At 46.1% G+C, this 20,351-nt stretch overlaps 1 protein-coding gene across 1 annotated transcript in view; it reads left to right on the top strand.

Moving 5' to 3' along the window:
* LOC124020931 (ras-related protein Rap-1b-like) overlaps positions 1–20,351 on the top strand; it is a 117,621-nt gene that overhangs the window by 68,536 nt on the left and 28,734 nt on the right. The window contains exon 2 of the mRNA XM_046336242.1: positions 9,325–9,404. Within this exon, the coding sequence (XP_046192198.1) occupies positions 9,348–9,404 (57 nt within the window). The 5' untranslated portion in view covers positions 9,325–9,347. The remainder of the gene's footprint in view (positions 1–9,324; positions 9,405–20,351) is intronic.

Here is a 20,351-nt window from a genome sequence, read left to right as displayed (position 1 = left end):
GGGCTGTTTCTGTCTCTGTACCAGACAGGGCTGTTTCTGTCTCTGTACCAGACAGGGCTGTTTCTGTCTCTGTACCAGACAGGGCTGTTTCTGTCTCTGTACCAGACAGGGCTGTTTCTGTCTCTGTACCAGACAGGGCTGTTTCTGTCTCTGTACCAGACAGGGCTGTTTCTGTCTCTGTACCAGACAGGGCTGTTTCTGTCTCTGTACCAGACAGGGCTGTTTCTGTCTCTGTACCAGACAGGGCTGTTTCTGTCTCTGTACCAGACAGGGCTGTTTCTGTCTCTGTACCAGACAGGGCTGTTTCTGTCTCTGTACCAGACAGGGCTGTTTCTGTCTCTGTACCAGACAGGGCTGTTTCTGTCTCTGTACCAGACAGGGCTGTTTCTGTCTCTGTACCCAGACAGGGCTGTTTCTGTCTCTGTACTGTTTCAGACAGGGCTGTTTCTGTCTCTGTACCAGACAGGGCTGTTTCTGTCTCTGTACCAGACAGGGCTGTTTCTGTCTCTGTACCAGACAGGGCTGTTTCTGTCTCTGTACCAGACAGGGCTGTTTCTGTCTCTGTACCCAGACAGGGCTGTTTCTGTCTCTGTACCAGACAGGGCTGTTTCTGTCTCTGTACCAGACAGGGCTGTTTCTGTCTCTGTACCAGACAGGGCTGTTTCTGTCTCTGTACCAGACAGGGCTGTTTCTGTCTCTGTACCAGACAGGGCTGTTTCTGTCTCTGTACCAGACAGGGCTGTTTCTGTCTCTGTACCAGACAGGGCTGTTTCTGTCTCTGTACCAGACAGGGCTGTTTCTGTCTCTGTACCAGACAGGGCTGTTTCTGTCTCTGTACCAGACAGGGCTGTTTCTGTCTCTGTACCAGACAGGGCTGTTTCTGTCTCTGTACCAGACAGGGCTGTTTCTGTCTCTGTACCAGACAGGGCTGTTTCTGTCTCTGTACCAGACAGGGCTGTTTCTGTCTCTGTACCAGACAGGGCTGTTTCTGTCTCTGTACCAGACAGGGCTGTTTCTGTCTCTGTACCAGACAGGGCTGTTTCTGTCTCTGTACCAGACAGGGCTGTTTCTGTCTCTGTACCAGACAGGACTGTTTCTGTCTCTCTACCAGACAGGGCTGTTTCTGTCTCTCTACCAGACAGGGCTGTTTCTGTCTCTGTACCAGACAGGGCTGTTTCTGTCTCTGTACCAGACAGGACTGTTTCTGTCTCTGTACCAGACAGGGCTGTTTCTGTCTCTGTACCAGACAGGGCTGTTTCTGTCTCTGTACCAGACAGGGCTGTTTCTGTCTCTCTACCAGACAGGGCTGTTTCTGTCTCTGTACCAGACAGGGCTGTTTCTGTTTCTGTCTCTGTACCAGACAGGGCTGTTTCTGTCTCTGTACCAGACAGGACTGTTTCGTTTGTTCTGTTTTTGTTATTTTTGTTCTGGTGTTCAGTGTAATTATAAGATCATGAACACGCACTGCGCTGCATGTTGGTCCGATCCTTCCTACTCCTCCTCAGAAGAGGAAGACTACTATCATTACAGTCTGTCTGTATATTACTGTTGTTGCAGTGAACATTAACTATATCCATCTAGACCCATCTATATCCATCTAGACCCATATATATCCATCTAGGCCCATCTATATCCATCTATATCCATCTAGACCCATCTAGACCCATCTAGACCCATCTACACCCATCAAGACCCATCTAGACCCATCTATACCATCTATACCCATCTATACCCATCTAGACCCATCTATATCCATCTAGACCCATCTATATCCATCTAGACCCATCTAGACCCATCTAGACCCATCTACACCCATCTACACCCATCTAGACATGGTCCTATGGTCCTTCTGTAGCTCAGTTGGTAGAGCATGGCGCTTGTAACGCCAGGGTAGTGGGTTCGATCCCCGGGACCACCCATACGTAGAATGTATGCACACATGACTGTAAGTCGCTTTGGATAAAAGCGTCTGCTAAATGGCATATATTATTATATTATTATTAGACCCATCTAGACCCATCTAGACCCATCTACACCCATCTATACCATCTATACCCATCTAGACCCATCTATACCATCTAGACCCATCTATATCCATCTAGACCCATCTACACCCATCTAGACCCATCTAGACCCATCTAGACCCATCTAGATCCATCTATATCCATCTAGACCCATCTAGACCCATCTATACCCATCTATATCCATCTAGACCCATCTAGACCCATCTATATCCATCTATACCCATCTACACCCATCTATATCCATCTAGACCCATCTATACCCATCTAGACCCATCTAGACCCATCTATATCCATCTACACCCATCTAGACCCATCTATATCCATCTACACCCATCTATATCCATCTATATCCATCTAGACCCGGAGAATGTACACAAGATCAGATAAGAATGAAATGTACAGCAGTAGATTTCTTACAGTGAGCTGTGTTGAGAATCCAGTGTATAAATACATAAGCTGTGTGTGTGTGTGTGTGTGTGTGTGTGTGTGTGTGTGTGTGTGTGTGTGTGTGTGTGTGTGTGTGTGTGTGTGTGTGTGTGTGTGTGTGTGTGTGTGTGTGTGTGTGTGTGTGTGTGTGTGTGTGTGTGTGTGTGTGTGTGTGTGTGTGTGTGTGTGTGTATAAACAGTATAACTAAAATACATCAGGGTGACAGTATTTTAAATACACAGTGTGAAATGGTGAAGTTGCAGTGGTTCAACAGTCTGATGGTAGCATGGGACAGTCTGATGGTGATGAGTGTCAACAGTCTGAGTGGTGTTTGAAGCTTCAACAGTCTGATGGTCTGTGTATCACCTGGTCAGACAGTCTGATGGGATGGCTGTTCAACAGTCTGATGGTGATAGAAGCTGTTCAACAGTCTGATGGTAATGTTCAACAGTCTGATGGATAGAAGCCGTTCAACAGTCTGATGGTGATAGAAGCTGTTCAACAGTCTGATGGTGATAGAAGCTGTTCAACAGTCTGAGCTGTTCAACAGTCTGATGGTGATAGAAGCTGTTCAACAGTCTGATGGTGATAGAAGCTGTTCAACAGTCTGATGGTGATAGAAGCTGTTCAACAGTCTGATAGAAGCTGTTCAACAGTCTGATGGTGATAGAAGCTGTTCAACAGTCTGATGGTGATAGAAGCTGTTCAACAGTCTGATGGTGATAGAAGCTGTTCAACAGTCTGATGGTGATAGAAGCTGTTCAACAGTCTGATGGTGATAGAAGCTGTTCAACAGTCTGATGGTGATAGAAGCTGTTCAACAGTCTGATGGTGATAGAAGCTGTTCAACAGTCTGATGGTGATAGAAGCTGTTCAACAGTCTGATGGTGATAGAAGCTGTTCAACAGTCTGATGGTGATAGAAGCTGTTCAACAGTCTGATGGTGATAGAAGCTGTTCAACAGTCTGATGGTGATAGAAGCTGTTCAACAGTCTGATGGTGATAGAAGCTGTTCAACAGTCTGATGGTGATAGAAGCTGTTCAACAGTCTGATAGAAGCTGTTCAACAGTCTGATGGTGATAGAAGCTGTTCAACAGTCTGATGGTGATAGAAGCTGTTCAACAGTCTGATGGTGATAGAAGCTGTTCAACAGTCTGATAGAAGCTGTTCAACAGTCTGATGGTGATAGAAGCTGTTCAACAGTCTGATGGTGATAGAAGCTGTTCAACAGTCTGATGGTGATAGAAGCTGTTCAACAGTCTGATGGTGATAGAAGCTGTTCAACAGTCTGATGGTGATAGAAGCTGTTCAACAGTCTGATGGTGATAGAAGCTGTTCAACAGTCTGATGGTGATAGAATCTGTTCAACAGTCTGATGGTAATAGAAGCTGTTCAACAGTCTGATGGTGATAGAAGCTGTTCAACAGTCTGATGGTGATAGAAGCTGTTCAACAGTCTGATGGTGATAGAAGCTGTTCAACAGTCTGATGGTGATAGAAGCTGTTCAACAGTCTGATGGTGATAGAAGCTGTTCAACAGTCTGATAGAGATAGAAGCCGTTCAACAGTCTGATGGTGATAGAAGCTGTTCAACAGTCTGATGGTAATAGAAGCCGTTCAACAGCCTGATGGTGATAGAAGCTGTTCAACAGTCTGATGGTGATAGAAGCTGTTCAACAGTCTGATGGTGATAGAAGCTGTTCAACAGTCTGATGGTGATAGAAGATGTTCAACAGTCTGATGGTGATAGAATCTGTTCAACAGTCTGATGGTGATAGAAGCTGTTCAACAGTCTGATGGTGATAGAAGCTGTTCAACAGTCTGATGGTAATAGAATCTGTTCAACAGTCTGATGGTCAGGTAATAGAATCTGTTCAACAGTCTGATGGTGATAGAAGCTGTTCAACAGTCTGATGGTGATAGAAGCTGTTCAACAGTCTGATGGTAATAGAATCTGTTCAACAGTCTGATGGTGATAGAATCTGTTCAACAGTCTGATGGTGATAGAAGCTGTTCAACAGTCTGATGGTGATAGAAGCTGTTCAACAGTCTGATGGTAATAGAATCTGTTCAACAGTCTGATGGTAATAGAAGCTGTTCAACAGTCTGATGGTGATAGAATCTGTTCAACAGTCTGATGGTGATAGAAGCTGTTCAACAGTCTGATGGTGATAGAAGCTGTTCAACAGTCTGATGGTAATAGAAGCTGTTCAACAGTCTGATGGTGATAGAAGCTGTTCAACAGTCTGATGGTAATAGAATCTGTTCAACAGTCTGATGGTGATAGAAGCTGTTCAACAGTCTGATGGTGATAGAATCTGTTCAACAGTCTGATGGTGATAGAAGCTGTTCAACAGTCTGATAGAATCTGTTGATAGAAGCTGTTCAACAGTCTGATGGTGATAGAAGCTGTTCAACAGTCTGATGGGATCTGTTCAACAGTCTGATGGTGATAGAAGCTGTTCAACAGTCTGATGGTGATAGAAGCTGTTCAACAGTCTGATGGTGATAGAAGCTGTTCAACAGTCTGATGGTGATAGAACAGTTCAACATGGGTGTTTAGTGTTCAACAGTCTGATGGTCTGGTAATAGAGAGATGGAGGAAGAGAGGAGACAGCAGGAGACAGCAGGAGACAGCTCTCTCTGCCTTTCTCTCTGTCAGCCTCATGGGTGTTTAGTGGGGATTTCCTCTCTCTGTCTCTCTGTGTCTCTCTGTGTCTCTCTCTCTCGCTGCCTTTCTCTCTGTCTTTCTCTCTGTCTCTCATATCTCTCTCTCCTCTCTCTCTCTGTCTCTCTGTGTCTCTCTCTCCCTCTCTCTCGCTGCCTTTCTCTCTGTCTTTCTCTCTGTCTCTCATATCTCTCTCTCCTCTCTCTCTCTGTCTCTGTCACTCTCCTTCTCTATCCTCTGCCAATATAAATTAAATCTCAGGCATTAGATGACAGCAGAAGTTTAGTTGTGTAGCTCTTAGCATCAGAAAATCAGAAAAGGGGGTATTTGTCTTGAATGGTCTTTTAATCCTTCCTTTGTCTCCTCTCTTCCTCCATCTATCTCTACCTCTTCTTTTTCATCCCTCTTATCAGTCTTTGATGTGTCTGGCCTCGTCCGTCTGACCTGGTCAAAATCAAAGAGGTGACAGTCTTTGATCTGTCTGGCCTCGTCCGTCTGACCTGGTCAAAATCAAAGAGGTGACAGTCTTTGATCTGTCTGGCCTCGTCCGTCTGACCTGGTCAAAATCAAAGAGGTGACAGTCTTTGATGTGTCTGGCCTCGTCCGTCTGGCCTCGTCCGTCTGACCTGGTCAAAATCAAAGAGGTGACAGTCTTTGATGTGTCTGGCCTCGTCCGTCTGACCTGGTCAAAATCAAAGAGGTGACAGGATATTTCATGTATTTATGCCTTTGTCCAACTCGGCGATGCGCTCAGTAAATGTTGGTGGAATTAGCATAAGTGTTGCATGATGCAGAAGGAGAGAGGCGAAGGAGAGAGGTGAAGGAGAGAGGTGAAGGAGAGAGGTGAAGGAGAGAGGCGAAGGAGAGAGGTGAAGGAGAGAGGTGAAGGAGAGAGGCGAAGGAGAGAGGCGAAGAGAGGCCAGAGTGGGTGGCAGAAAACTGTGTGTGTGGCTGGAACTCATGTCTATAGTGACTGGAACTCATGCCTATAGTGACTGGAACTAATGCCTATAGTGACTGGAACTAATGCCTATAGTGGCTGGAACTCATGTCTATAGTGGCTGGAACTCATGCCTATAGTGTCTGGAACTAATGCCTATAGTGACTGGAACTCATGTCTATAGTGACTGGAACTCATGCCTATAGTGTCTGGAACTAATGCCTATAGTGACTGGAACTAATGCCTATAGTGGCTGGAACTCATGTCTATAGTGGCTGGAACTCATATCTATAGTGACTGGAACTCATGTCTATAGTGACTGGAACTCATGTCTATAGTGACTGGAACTAATACTATACATCTATAGTGACTGGAACTCATGTCTATAGTGAGTGGAACTCATGTCTATAGTGACTGGAACTCATATCTATAGTGACTGGAACTCATGTCTATAGTGACTGGAACTAATGTCTATAGTGACTGGAACTAATGTCTATAGTGACTGGAACTAATGTCTATAGTGACTGGAACTAATGTCTATAGTGACTGGAACTAATGTCTATAGTGACTGGAACTAATGTCTATAGTGTCTGGAACTCATGTCTATAGTGAGTGGAACTCATGTCTATAGTGACTGGAACTCATATCTATAGTGACTGGAACTCATGTCTATAGTGACTGGAACTAATGTCTATAGTGACTGGAACTAATGTCTATAGTGACTGGAACTAATGTCTATAGTGACTGGAACTCATGTCTATAGTGACTGGAACTAATGTCTATAGTGACTGGAACTAATACTATACATCTATAGTGCCTGGAACTAATGTCTATAGTGACTGGAACTCATGTCTATAGTGACTGGAACTCATGTCTATAGTGACTGGAACTCATGTCTATAGTGGCTGGAACTCATGTCTATAGTGACTGGAACTAATGTCTATAGTGACTGGAACTAATGTCTATAGTGACTGGAACTCATGTCTATAGTGACTGGAACTAATGTCTATAGTGACTGGAACTAATGTCTATAGTGACTGGAACTAATGTCTATAGTGACTGGAACTAATGTCTATAGTGACTGGAACTCATGTCTATAGTGACTGGAACTAATGTCTATAGTGACTGGAACTAATGTCTATAGTGTCTGGAACTCATGTCTATAGTGAGTGGAACTCATGTCTATAGTGACTGGAACTCATATCTATAGTGACTGGAACTCATGTCTATAGTGACTGGAACTAATGTCTATAGTGACTGGAACTAATGTCTATAGTGACTGGAACTAATGTCTATAGTGACTGGAACTCATGTCTATAGTGACTGGAACTAATGTCTATAGTGACTGGAACTAATACTATACATCTATAGTGCCTGGAACTAATGTCTATAGTGACTGGAACTCATGTCTATAGTGACTGGAACTCATGTCTATAGTGACTGGAACTCATGTCTATAGTGGCTGGAACTCATGTCTATAGTGACTGGAACTCATGTCTATAGTGGCTGGAACTCATATCTATAGTGACTGGAACTCATGTCTATAGTGACTGGAACTCATGTCTATAGTGACTGGAACTCATGTCTATAGTGACTGGAACTCATGTCTATAGTGACTGGAACTCATGTCTATAGTGGCTGGAACTCATGTCTATAGTGGCTGGAACTCATGTCTATAGTGGCTGGAACTCATATCTATAGTGACTGGAACTCATGTCTATAGTGAGTGGAACTCATGTCTATAGTGACTGGAACTAATACTATACATCTATAGTGACTGGAACTCATGTCTATAGTGACTGGAACTCATGTCTATAGTGACTGGAACTCATGTCTATAGTGGCTGGAACTCATATCTATAGTGACTGGAACTAATACTATATGTCTATAGTGACTGGAACTAATACTATACATCTATAGTGACTGGAACTCATGTCTATAGTGACTGGAACTCATGTCTATAGTGACTGGAACTCATGTCTATAGTGGCTGGAACTCATATCTATAGTGACTGGAACTCATGTCTATAGTGACTGGAACTAATACTATACATCTATAGTGACTGGAACTCATGTCTATAGTGACTGGAACTCATGTCTATAGTGACTGGAACTCATGTCTATAGTGACTGGAACTCATGTCTATAGTGACTGGAACTCATGTCTATAGTGGCTGGAACTCATGTCTATAGTGGCTGGAACTCATATCTATAGTGACTGGAACTCATGTCTATAGTGACTGGAACTCATGTCTATAGTGAGTGGAACTCATGTCTATAGTGACTGGAACTAATACTATACATCTATAGTGACTGGAACTCATGTCTATAGTGACTGGAACTCATGTCTATAGTGACTGGAACTCATGTCTATAGTGACTGGAACTCATGTCTATAGTGAGTGGAACTAATGTCTATAGTGACTGGAACTAATACTATACATCTATAGTGACTGGAACTCATGTCTATAGTGACTGGAACTCATGTCTATAGTGACTGGAACTCATGTCTATAGTGACTGGAACTCATGTCTATAGTGACTGGAACTCATGTCTATAGTGACTGGAACTCATGTCTATAGTGACTGGAACTCATGTCTATAGTGACTGGAACTCATGTCTATAGTGGCTGGAACTCATGTCTATAGTGACTGGAACTAATACTATACATCTATAGTGACTGGAACTAATGTCTTTAGTGATTGGACCTAAAGCTTAATATTTTACAGATCTACAACTCAACAGTCCTTCTCTCTATAACTGAAACACAGCTCTCTGCAGTCCAATAAGTCACTTTATATATGACAGGCCATTGAACAATTCTGAAGTTATTACATTAGTTTACCATGTTATTCTCATGTTATTACCATGCTATTACCATGTTATTCTCATGTTATTACCATGTTATTACCATGTTATTACCATGTTATTACCATGTTATTACCATGTTATTACCATGTTATTACCATGTTATTACCATGTTATTACCATGTTATTACCATGTTATTACCATGTTATTACCATGTTATTACCATGTTATTACCATGTTATTACCATGTTACTTTACCATGTTATTACCACGTTATTGCCATGATAGTTTACCATGTTATTCTCATGATAGTTTACCATGTTATTACCATGTTATTACCATGTTATTACCATGTTATTCTCATCATAGGTTACCATGTTATTACATGATAGTTTACCATGTTATTACCAGATGTTGAGCTGGTTAGCTGACCCTGGCCTCCTCTGTCTCTCTCTACAGGGTGACACCAGACACAGTGAACGATGCGCGAATACAAGTTAGTCGTCCTGGGCTCTGGAGGCGTAGGCAAGTCTGCTCTGGTAAGTCTCCCTCTCTCTCCATCTGTCTTCAACCCCCCCCCTTTGGGTTGCATAGGGCCGTAGGTTACCGAAATAGAACCTAGTTTCCTCCTACTGGTTTCTTAAGGCTGGAGTATTCAGTACAGTGCTTGGTTAAGTTCCATAGATTTCCTCGGGACCGGTGACGGTCCATGGACCGGGGATTGAGAAACACTACTGGAACACAGCGTTTCTCCATCCTGGTCTTGGGGACCCAACGAGGGGCGCATGTCTCTGCCCCTCAACCTGGTCCTGGGGACCCAACGAGGGGCGCATGTCTCTGCCCCACCAAGTACTAACACAGTAGATTCAACTCATTTACACTACTGGAGCACAGCGTTTGTCTCTGACCAGAGGGACTGGGTTGTATAGTCTCTGACCAGAGGAACTGGGTTGTATAGTCTCTGTCCAGAGGGACTGGGTTGTATAGTCTCTGTCCAGAGGGACTGGGTTGTATAGTCTCTGTCCAGAGGGACTGGGTTGTATAGTCTCTGACCAGAGGAACTGGGTTGTATAGTCTCTGTCCAGAGGGACTGGGTTGTATAGTCTCTGTCCAGAGGGACTGGGTTGTATAGTCTCTGACCAGAGGAACTGGGTTGTATAGTCTCTGTCTCTGACCAGAGGGACTGGGTTGTATAGTCTCTGACCAGAGGGACTGGGTTGTATAGTCTCTGTCTCTGACCAGAGGAACTGGGTTGTATAGTCTCTGTCTCTGACCAGAGGAACTGGGTTGTATAGTCTCTGTCTCTGACCAGAGGAACTGGGTTGTATAGTCTCTGACCAGAGGAACTGGGTTGTATAGTCTCTGTCTCTGACCAGAGGAACTGGGTTGTATAGTCTCTGTCTCTGACCAGAGGAACTGGGTTGTATAGTCTCTGTCTCTGACCAGAGGAACTGGGTTGTATAGTCTCTGACCAGAGGAACTGGGTTGTATAGTCTCTGTCTCTGACCAGAGGAACTGGGTTGTATAGTCTCTGACCAGAGGAACTGGGTTGTATAGTCTCTGTCTCTGACCAGAGGAACTGGGTTGTATAGTCTCTGTCTCTGTCCAGAGGAACTGGGTTGTATAGTCTCTGTCTCTGACCAGAGGAACTGGGTTGTATAGTCTCTGTCTCTGTCCAGAGGAACTGGGTTGTATAGTCTCTGTCTCTGACCAGAGGAACTGGGTTGTATAGTCTCTGACCAGAGGAACTGGGTTGTATAGTCTCTGTCTCTGTCCAGAGGAACTGGGTTGTATAGTCTCTGTCTCTGACCAGAGGAACTGGGTTGTATAGTCTCTGACCAGAGGAACTGGGTTGTATAGTCTCTGTCTCTGACCAGAGGGACTGGGTTGTATAGTCTCTGTCTCTGACCAGAGGAACTGGGTTGTATAGTCTCTGACCAGAGGAACTGGGTTGTATAGTCTCTGACCAGAGGAACTGGGTTGTATAGTCTCTGACCAGAGGAACTGGGTTGTATAGTCTCTGTCTCTGACCAGAGGAACTGGGTTGTATAGTCTCTGTCTCTGACCAGAGGAACTGGGTTGTATAGTCTCTGTCTCTGACCAGAGGAACTGGGTTGTATAGTCTCTGTCTCTGACCAGAGGAACTGGGTTGTATAGTCTCTGTCTCTGACCAGAGGAACTGGGTTGTATAGTCTCTGTCTCTGACCAGAGGAACTGGGTTGTATAGTCTCTGTCTCTGACCAGAGGAACTGGGTTGTATAGTCTCTGACCAGAGGAACTGGGTTGTATAGTCTCTGACCAGAGGAACTGGGTTGTATAGTCTCTGTCTCTGACCAGAGGAACTGGGTTGTATAGTCTCTGTCTCTGACCAGAGGAACTGGGTTGTATAGTCTCTGTCTCTGACCAGAGGAACTGGGTTGTATAGTCTCTGTCTCTGACCAGAGGAACTGGGTTGTATAGTCTCTGACCAGAGGAACTGGGTTGTATAGTCTCTGACCAGAGGAACTGGGTTGTATAGTCTCTGACCAGAGGAACTGGGTTGTATAGTCTCTGACCAGAGGAACTGGGTTGTATAGTCTCTGTCTCTGACCAGAGGAACTGGGTTGTATAGTCTCTGTCTCTGACCAGAGGAACTGGGTTGTATAGTCTCTGTCTCTGACCAGAGGAACTGGGTTGTATAGTCTCTGTCTCTGACCAGAGGAACTGGGTTGTATAGTCTCTGACCAGAGGAACTGGGTTGTATAGTCTCTGACCAGAGGAACTGGGTTGTATAGTCTCTGTCTCTGACCAGAGGGACTGGGTTGTATAGTCTCTGTCTCTGACCAGAGGAACTGGGTTGTATAGTCTCTGACCAGAGGAACTGGGTTGTATAGTCTCTGTCTCTGACCAGAGGGACTGGGTTGTATAGTCTCTGTCTCTGACCAGAGGAACTGGGTTGTATAGTCTCTGACCAGAGGAACTGGGTTGTATAGTCTCTGTCTCTGACCAGAGGGACTGGGTTGTATAGTCTCTGTCTCTGACCAGAGGAACTGGGTTGTATAGTCTCTGACCAGAGGAACTGGGTTGTATAGTCTCTGACCAGAGGAACTGGGTTGTATAGTCTCTGACCAGAGGAACTGGGTTGTATAGTCTCTGTCTCTGACCAGAGGAACTGGGTTGTATAGTCTCTGTCTCTGACCAGAGGAACTGGGTTGTATAGTCTCTGTCTCTGACCAGAGGAACTGGGTTGTATAGTCTCTGTCTCTGACCAGAGGAACTGGGTTGTATAGTCTCTGACCAGAGGAACTGGGTTGTATAGTCTCTGACCAGAGGAACTGGGTTGTATAGTCTCTGACCAGAGGAACTGGGTTGTATAGTCTCTGACCAGAGGAACTGGGTTGTATAGTCTCTGACCAGAGGAACTGGGTTGTATAGTCTCTGACCAGAGGAACTGGGTTGTATAGTCTCTGACCAGAGGAACTGGGTTGTATAGTCTCTGACCAGAGGAACTGGGTTGTATAGTCTCTGACCAGAGGAACTGGGTTGTATAGTCTCTGTCTCTGACCAGAGGAACTGGGTTGTATAGTCTCTGACCAGAGGAACTGGGTTGTATAGTCTCTGACCAGAGGAACTGGGTTGTATAGTCTCTGTCTCTGACCAGAGGAACTGGGTTGTATAGTCTCTGTCTCTGACCAGAGGAACTGGGTTGTATAGTCTCTGACCAGAGGAACTGGGTTGTATAGTCTCTGACCAGAGGAACTGGGTTGTATAGTCTCTGACCAGAGGAACTGGGTTGTATAGTCTCTGACCAGAGGAACTGGGTTGTATAGTCTCTGACCAGAGGAACTGGGTTGTATAGTCTCTGTCTCTGACCAGAGGAACTGGGTTGTATAGTCTCTGACCAGAGGAACTGGGTTGTATAGTCTCTGTCTCTGACCAGAGGAACTGGGTTGTATAGTCTCTGTCTCTGACCAGAGGAACTGGGTTGTATAGTCTCTGTCTCTGACCAGAGGAACTGGGTTGTATAGTCTCTGTCTCTGACCAGAGGAACTGGGTTGTATAGTCTCTGTCTCTGACCAGAGGAACTGGGTTGTATAGTCTCTGTCTCTGACCAGAGGAACTGGGTTGTATAGTCTCTGACCAGAGGAACTGGGTTGTATAGTCTCTGACCAGAGGAACTGGGTTGTATAGTCTCTGTCTCTGACCAGAGGAACTGGGTTGTATAGTCTCTGTCTCTGACCAGAGGAACTGGGTTGTATAGTCTCTGTCTCTGACCAGAGGAACTGGGTTGTATAGTCTCTGACCAGAGGAACTGGGTTGTATAGTCTCTGTCTCTGACCAGAGGAACTGGGTTGTATAGTCTCTGACCAGAGGAACTGGGTTGTATAGTCTCTGTCTCTGACCAGAGGAACTGGGTTGTATAGTCTCTGTCTCTGACCAGAGGAACTGGGTTGTATAGTCTCTGACCAGAGGAACTGGGTTGTATAGTCTCTGACCAGAGGAACTGGGTTGTATAGTCTCTGTCTCTGACCAGAGGAACTGGGTTGTATAGTCTCTGACCAGAGGAACTGGGTTGTATAGTCTCTGACCAGAGGAACTGGGTTGTATAGTCTCTGACCAGAGGAACTGGGTTGTATAGTCTCTGTCTCTGTCCAGAGGAACTGGGTTGTATAGTCTCTGTCCAGAGGAACTGGGTTGTATAGTCTCTGACCAGAGGAACTGGGTTGTATAGTCTCTGTCTCTGACCAGAGGAACTGGGTTGTATAGTCTCTGTCTCTGACCAGAGGAACTGGGTTGTATAGTCTCTGTCTCTGACCAGAGGAACTGGGTTGTATAGTCTCTGTCTCTGACCAGAGGAACTGGGTTGTATAGTCTCTGACCAGAGGAACTGGGTTGTATAGTCTCTGACCAGAGGAACTGGGTTGTATAGTCTCTGTCTCTGACCAGAGGGACTGGGTTGTATAGTCTCTGACCAGAGGAACTGGGTTGTATAGTCTCTGACCAGAGGAACTGGGTTGTATAGTCTCTGTCTCTGACCAGAGGGACTGGGTTGTATAGTCTCTGACCAGAGGGACTGGGTTGTATAGTCTCTGACCAGAGGAACTGGGTTGTATAGTCTCTGACCAGAGGAACTGGGTTGTATAGTCTCTGTCTCTGACCAGAGGAACTGGGTTGTATAGTCTCTGTCTCTGACCAGAGGAACTGGGTTGTATAGTCTCTGACCAGAGGAACTGGGTTGTATAGTCTCTGACCAGAGGAACTGGGTTGTATAGTCTCTGACCAGAGGAACTGGGTTGTATAGTCTCTGACCAGAGGAACTGGGTTGTATAGTCTCTGTCTCTGACCAGAGGAACTGGGTTGTATAGTCTCTGTCTCTGACCAGAGGAACTGGGTTGTATAGTCTCTGTCTCTGACCAGAGGAACTGGGTTGTATAGTCTCTGACCAGAGGAACTGGGTTGTATAGTCTCTGTCTCTGACCAGAGGAACTGGGTTGTATAGTCTCTGTCTCTGACCAGAGGAACTGGGTTGTATAGTCTCTGTCTCTGACCAGAGGAACTGGGTTGTATAGTCTCTGTCTCTGACCAGAGGAACTGGGTTGTATAGTCTCTGTCTCTGACCAGAGGAACTGGGTTGTATAGTCTCTGACCAGAGGAACTGGGTTGTATAGTCTCTGTCTCTGACCAGAGGAACTGGGTTGTATAGTCTCTGTCTCTGACCAGAGGAACTGGGTTGTATAGTCTCTGTCTCTGACCAGAGGAACTGGGTTGTATAGTCTCTGTCTCTGACCAGAGGAACTGGGTTGTATAGTCTCTGTCTCTGACCAGAGGAACTGGGTTGTATAGTCTCTGTCTCTGACCAGAGGAACTGGGTTGTATAGTCTCTGTCTCTGACCAGAGGGACTGGGTTGTATAGTCTCTGTCTCTGACCAGAGGAACTGGGTTGTATAGTCTCTGTCTCTGACCAGAGGAACTGGGTTGTATAGTCTCTGTCTCTGACCAGAGGAACTGGGTTGTATAGTCTCTGTCTCTGACCAGAGGAACTGGGTTGTATAGTCTCTGTCTCTGACCAGAGGAACTGGGTTGTATAGTCTCTGTCTCTGACCAGAGGGACTGGGTTGTATAGTCTCTGTCTCTGACCAGAGGAACTGGGTTGTATAGTCTCTGTCTCTGACCAGAGGAACTGGGTTGTATAGTCTCTGTCTCTGACCAGAGGAACTGGGTTGTATAGTCTCTGTCCTGCCGGCCTGGCGGTCCCTCTCTCCCAGGAGACTCATGTCCTTATCTGGGTCACAGAGGGGTTGTGAGAACGTCAGCTGTCATCGTTTAGCATTCCTTCTATCACTCTATTTCTCCATCCCTCCATCACTATATCCCTCCATCACTATATCTCTCCATCCCTCCATCACTATATCCCTCCCTCCCTCCCTCCACCCCTCCCTCCACCCCTCCACCCCTCCCCCCTCCCTCCCTCCTCCCCCCTCCCTTCCTCCCTCCCTCCCTTCCTCCCTCCCTCCCTCCCTCTCTATGAATAGAGGTCGGAGATAGGAATAGAGGTCGGAGATAGGGATAGAGGTCGGAGATAGGGATAGAGGTCGGAGATAGGGATAGAGGTCGGAGATAGGGATAGAGGTCGGAGATAGGGATAGAGGTCGGAGATAGGGATAGAGGTCGGAGATAGGGATAGAGGCCGGAGATAGGGATAGAGGCCGGAGATAGGGATAGAGGTCGGAGATAGGGATAGAGGTCGGAGATAGGAATAGCAGGAATGCAGCCTCCCCCTGTATTGTCCATTAGGTCTAATTGGATCACTATAGAAGTGGTGGTTTAGAGAACTCCATTAGTTCTAATTGGATCACTATATAAGTGTTGGTGTAGAGAGCTCCATTAGTTCTAATTGGATCACTATAGAAGTGGTGGTTTAGAGAACTCCATTAGTTCTAATTGGATCACTATATAAGTGGTGGTTTAGAGAGCTCCATTAGTTCTAATTGGATCACTATAGAAGTGGTGGTTTAGAGAGCTCCATTAGTTCTAATTGGATCACTATAGAAGTGGTGGTTTAGAGAACTCCATTAGTTCTAATTGGATCACTATAGAAGTGGTGGTTTAGAGAACTCCATTAGTTCTAATTGGATCACTATAGAAGTGGTGGTGTAGAGAGCTCCATTAGTTCTAATTGGATCACTATAGAAGTGGTGGTGTAGAGAGCTCCATTAGTTCGAATTGGATCGAGAGAGAGACTCTTGTCAGAGTCCAGGCCACAGAGCGGTGCCTTGCCACAGCCCGCCGTAACTAGGCAACGGGTGTAACAGTTGCAGCGTGGGAACCAGGGCGCCACCGCGAGTGGGTTTCACACACAACCTCCCTTAGTTTTTTTCCCCCTCAGGACATGTGATTTACTGTAGAGAAAGGAACAGAGGACGAGGTGGAGCGTGAGCTAAATACCCTCTCACAAAGACAGGGAACTCATGTGGAAAACCCTCTCACAGAGACAGGGAACTCATGTGGAAAACCCTCTCACAGAGACAGGGAACTCATGTGGAAAACCCTCTCACAGAGACAGGGAACTCATGTGAAAACCCTCTCACAGAGACGGGGAACTCATGTGAAAACCCCTCTCACAGAGACAGGTTACTCGTGAAAAACCCTCTCACAGAGACAGGGAACTCATGTGAAAACCCCTCTCACAGAGACAGGGAACTCATGTGAAACACCCTCTCACAGAGACAGGGAACTCATGTGAAATAACCTCTCACAGAGACAGGGAACTCATGTGAAAAATCCTCTCACAGAGACAGGGAACTCATGTGAAAACCCCTCTCACAGAGACAGGGAACTCATGTGAAAACCCCTCTCACAGAGACAGGGAACTCATGTGAAAAACCCTCTCACAGAGACAGGGAACTCATGTGAAAAACCCTCTCACAGAGACAGGGAACTCATGTGAAATAACCTCTCACAGAGACAGGGAACTCATGTGAAATACCCTCCCACAGAGACAGGGAACTCATGTGAAACCCCCTCTCACAGAGACAGGGAACTCACGTGAAATCCCCTCTCACAGAGACAGGTTACTCATGTGAAATACCCTCTCACAGAGACAGGGAACTCATGTGAAAACCCCTCTCACAGAGACAGGGAACTCATGTGAAAAATCCTCTCACAGAGACAGGGAACTCATGTGAAAAACCTCTCACAGAGACAGGGAACTCATGTGGAAAACCCTTTCACAGAGACAGGGAACTCATGTGGAAAAACCCTCTCACAGAGACAGGGAACTCATGTGAAACCCCCTCTCACAGAGACAGGGAACTCATGTGAAATCCCCTCTCACAGAGACAGGGAACTCATGTGAAATAACCTCTCACAGAGACACTGAACTCATGTGAAAATCCTCTCACAGAGACAGGGAACTCATGTGGAAAACCCTCTCACAGAGACAGGGAACTCATGTGAAATACCCTCTCACAGAGACAGGGAACTCATGTGGAAAAACCTCTCACAGAGACAGGGAACTCATGTGAAAACCCTCTCACAGAGACAGGGAACTAATGTGAAAACCCTCTCACAGAGACAGGTTACTCATGTGAAAAACCCTCTCACAGAGACAGGGAACTCATGTGAAAACCCCTCTCACAGAGACAGGTTACTCACGTGAAAAACCCTCTCACAGAGACAGGGAACTCATGTGAAAAACCCTCTCACAGAGACAGGGAACTCATGTGAAACCCCCTCTCACAGAGACAGGGAACTCATGTGAAATACCCTCTCACAGAGACAGGGAACTCATGTGAAAAATCCTCTCACAGAGACAGGGAACTCATGTGAAAAACCCTCTCACAGAGACAGGGAACTCATGTGAAATAACCTCTCACAGAGACAGGGAACTCATGTGAAATACCCTCTCACAGAGACAGGGAACTCATGTGGAAAACCCCCTCACAGAGACAGGGAACTCATGTGGAAAACCCTCTCACAGAGACAGGGAACTCATGTGAAATACCCTCTCACAGAGACAGGGAACTCATGTGAAAACCCCTCTCACAGAGACAGGTTACTCATGTGAAAACCCCTCTCACAGAGACAGGGAACTCATGTGAAAACCCCTCTCACAGAGACAGGTTACTCATGTGAAATACCCTCTCACATAGACAGGGAACTCATGTGAAATACCCTCTCACAGAGACAGGGAACTCATGTGAAAAACCTCTCACAGAGACAGGGAACTCATGTGGAAAACCCTTTCACAGAGACAGGGAACTCATGTGAAATACCCTCTCACAGAGACAGGGAACTCATGTGGAAAAACCCTCTCACAGAGACAGGGAACTCATGTGAAAATCCTCTCACAGAGACAGGGAACTCATGTGAAATAACCTCTCACAGAGACAGGGAACTCATGTGAAATAACCTCTCACAGAGACAGGGAACTCATGTGAAATACCCTCTCACAGAGACAGGGAACTCATGTGGAAAACCCCCTCACAGAGACAGGGAACTCATGTGGAAAATCCTCTCACAGAGACAGGGAACTCATGTGAAATACCCTCTCACAGAGACAGGGAACTCATGTGAAAACCCCTCTCACAGAGACAGGTTACTCATGTGAAAACCCCTCTCACAGAGACAGGGAACTCATGTGAAACCCCCTCTCACAGAGACAGGTTACTCATGTGAAATACCCTCTCACATAGACAGGGAACTCATGTGAAATACCCTCCCACAGAGACAGGGAACTCATGTGAAAAACCTCTCACAGAGACAGGGAACTCATGTGGAAAATCCTTTCACAGAGACAGGGAACTCATGTGGAAAAACCCTCTCACAGAGACAGGGAACTCATGTGAAACCCCCTCTCACAGAGACAGGGAACTCATGTGAAACCCCCTCTCACAGAGACAGGGAACTCATGTGAAATCCCCTCTCACAGAGACAGGGAACTCATGTGAAACCCCCTCTCACAGAGACAGGGAACTCATGTGAAAACCCCTCTCACAGAGACAGGGAACTCATGTGGAAAACCCCTCTCACAGAGACAGGGAACTCATGTGGAAAAACCCTCTCACAGAGACAGGGAACTCATGTGGAAAAACCCTCTCACAGAGACAGGGAACTCATGTGAAAAACCCTCTCACAGAGACAGGGAACTCATGTGATAAACCCTCTCACAGAGACAGGGAACTCATGTGGAAAACCCTTTCACAGAGACAGGGAACTCATGTGAAACCCCCTCTCACAGAGACAGGGAACTCATGTGAAATCCCCTCTCACAGAGACAGGGAACTCATGTGAAATAACCTCTCACAGAGACAGGGAACTCATGTGAAAACCCCTCTCACAGAGACAGGGAACTCACGTGAAAACCCCTCTCACAGAGACAGGGAACTCATGTGAAAACCCTCTCACAGAGACAGGGAACTCATGTGAAAACCCTCTCACAGAGACAGGGAACTCATGTGAAAAACCCTCTCACAGAGACAGGGAACTCATGTGAAACCCCCTCTCACAGATTTCCCATCTTTTAACACAGACACTAATAGAGCTAGTCTGCTGGACCAGAGGCTCATTGTAGAGTCATTCATAAATCTCCTGTTCCCTGGACAGGGCTTCTAGCTAGAGCCACGTGTTGTTCGGAGGGAGAGAGGGAGGGAGGGAGGGGGGGAGGTAGGGAAGGAAGGAAGGAGGTAGAGTGGTACAGGGGGGTGGAAGGAAGGAAGGAAGGTAGGAAGGAAGGAAGGAAAGAAGGAAGGAGGTAGAGAGGTAAAGGGGGTGGGAGGAAGGAAGGAAGGAAGGAGGGGTAGCGAGGTAAAGGGGGTGGGAGGGAGGGAGGGAGGAAGGAAGGAAGGAAGGAAGGAAGGAGGGTAGCGAGGTAAAGGGGGTGGGAGGGAGGGAGGGAGGAAGGAAGGGAGGGAGGGAGGGAGGTAAAGGGGGTGGGAGGGAGGGAGGAAGGAAGGAGGGAGGGGTAGAGAGGTAAAGAGGAGAGGGAGAGAGATTCTGTCAGACTTTGTCTCTGACAGTTTATCTCAGGAAGACAAAAATAATGGTGTTGCAACAAAAAAAAGAAGTCCGGTTGCCATGACAACAAATACAAATTCCATCTAGACACTGTTGCCTTAGAGCACACAAAAAACGACACATTCCTCGGCCTAAACATCAGCACCAAGGGTAACTTCCACAACACTGTGAACCATCTGACAAGGCAAAAGGGCCTTCTACGCCATCAAAAGGAACATCAAATTCCACATGATCTGGATCTGGCTAAAAATACTTCTATATATATATATATATATATATATATATATATATCAATCATTTATAGAATCAATTTCCCTTTGTTTGTGAGGTCTGGGGTCCGCTCACCAACCAAGAATTCACAAAATGGGACAAACACCAAATTAAGACTCTGTCTATATCTCTCTCTCTCTCTCTCTCTCTAGGGTGTCATTGTGTCCTGGGCTAAAGTAGTGCACTATATCGGGAATAGGGTGTCATTGGGTCCTGGTATA

This window comes from Oncorhynchus gorbuscha, unplaced genomic scaffold, assembly GCF_021184085.1.
Source record: "Oncorhynchus gorbuscha isolate QuinsamMale2020 ecotype Even-year unplaced genomic scaffold, OgorEven_v1.0 Un_scaffold_994, whole genome shotgun sequence".
Taxonomy (NCBI): domain Eukaryota; kingdom Metazoa; phylum Chordata; class Actinopteri; order Salmoniformes; family Salmonidae; genus Oncorhynchus; species Oncorhynchus gorbuscha.
The sequence above is the reverse complement of the archived record's forward strand: the minus strand, read 5'-3'. Positions and strand labels throughout refer to the sequence as shown.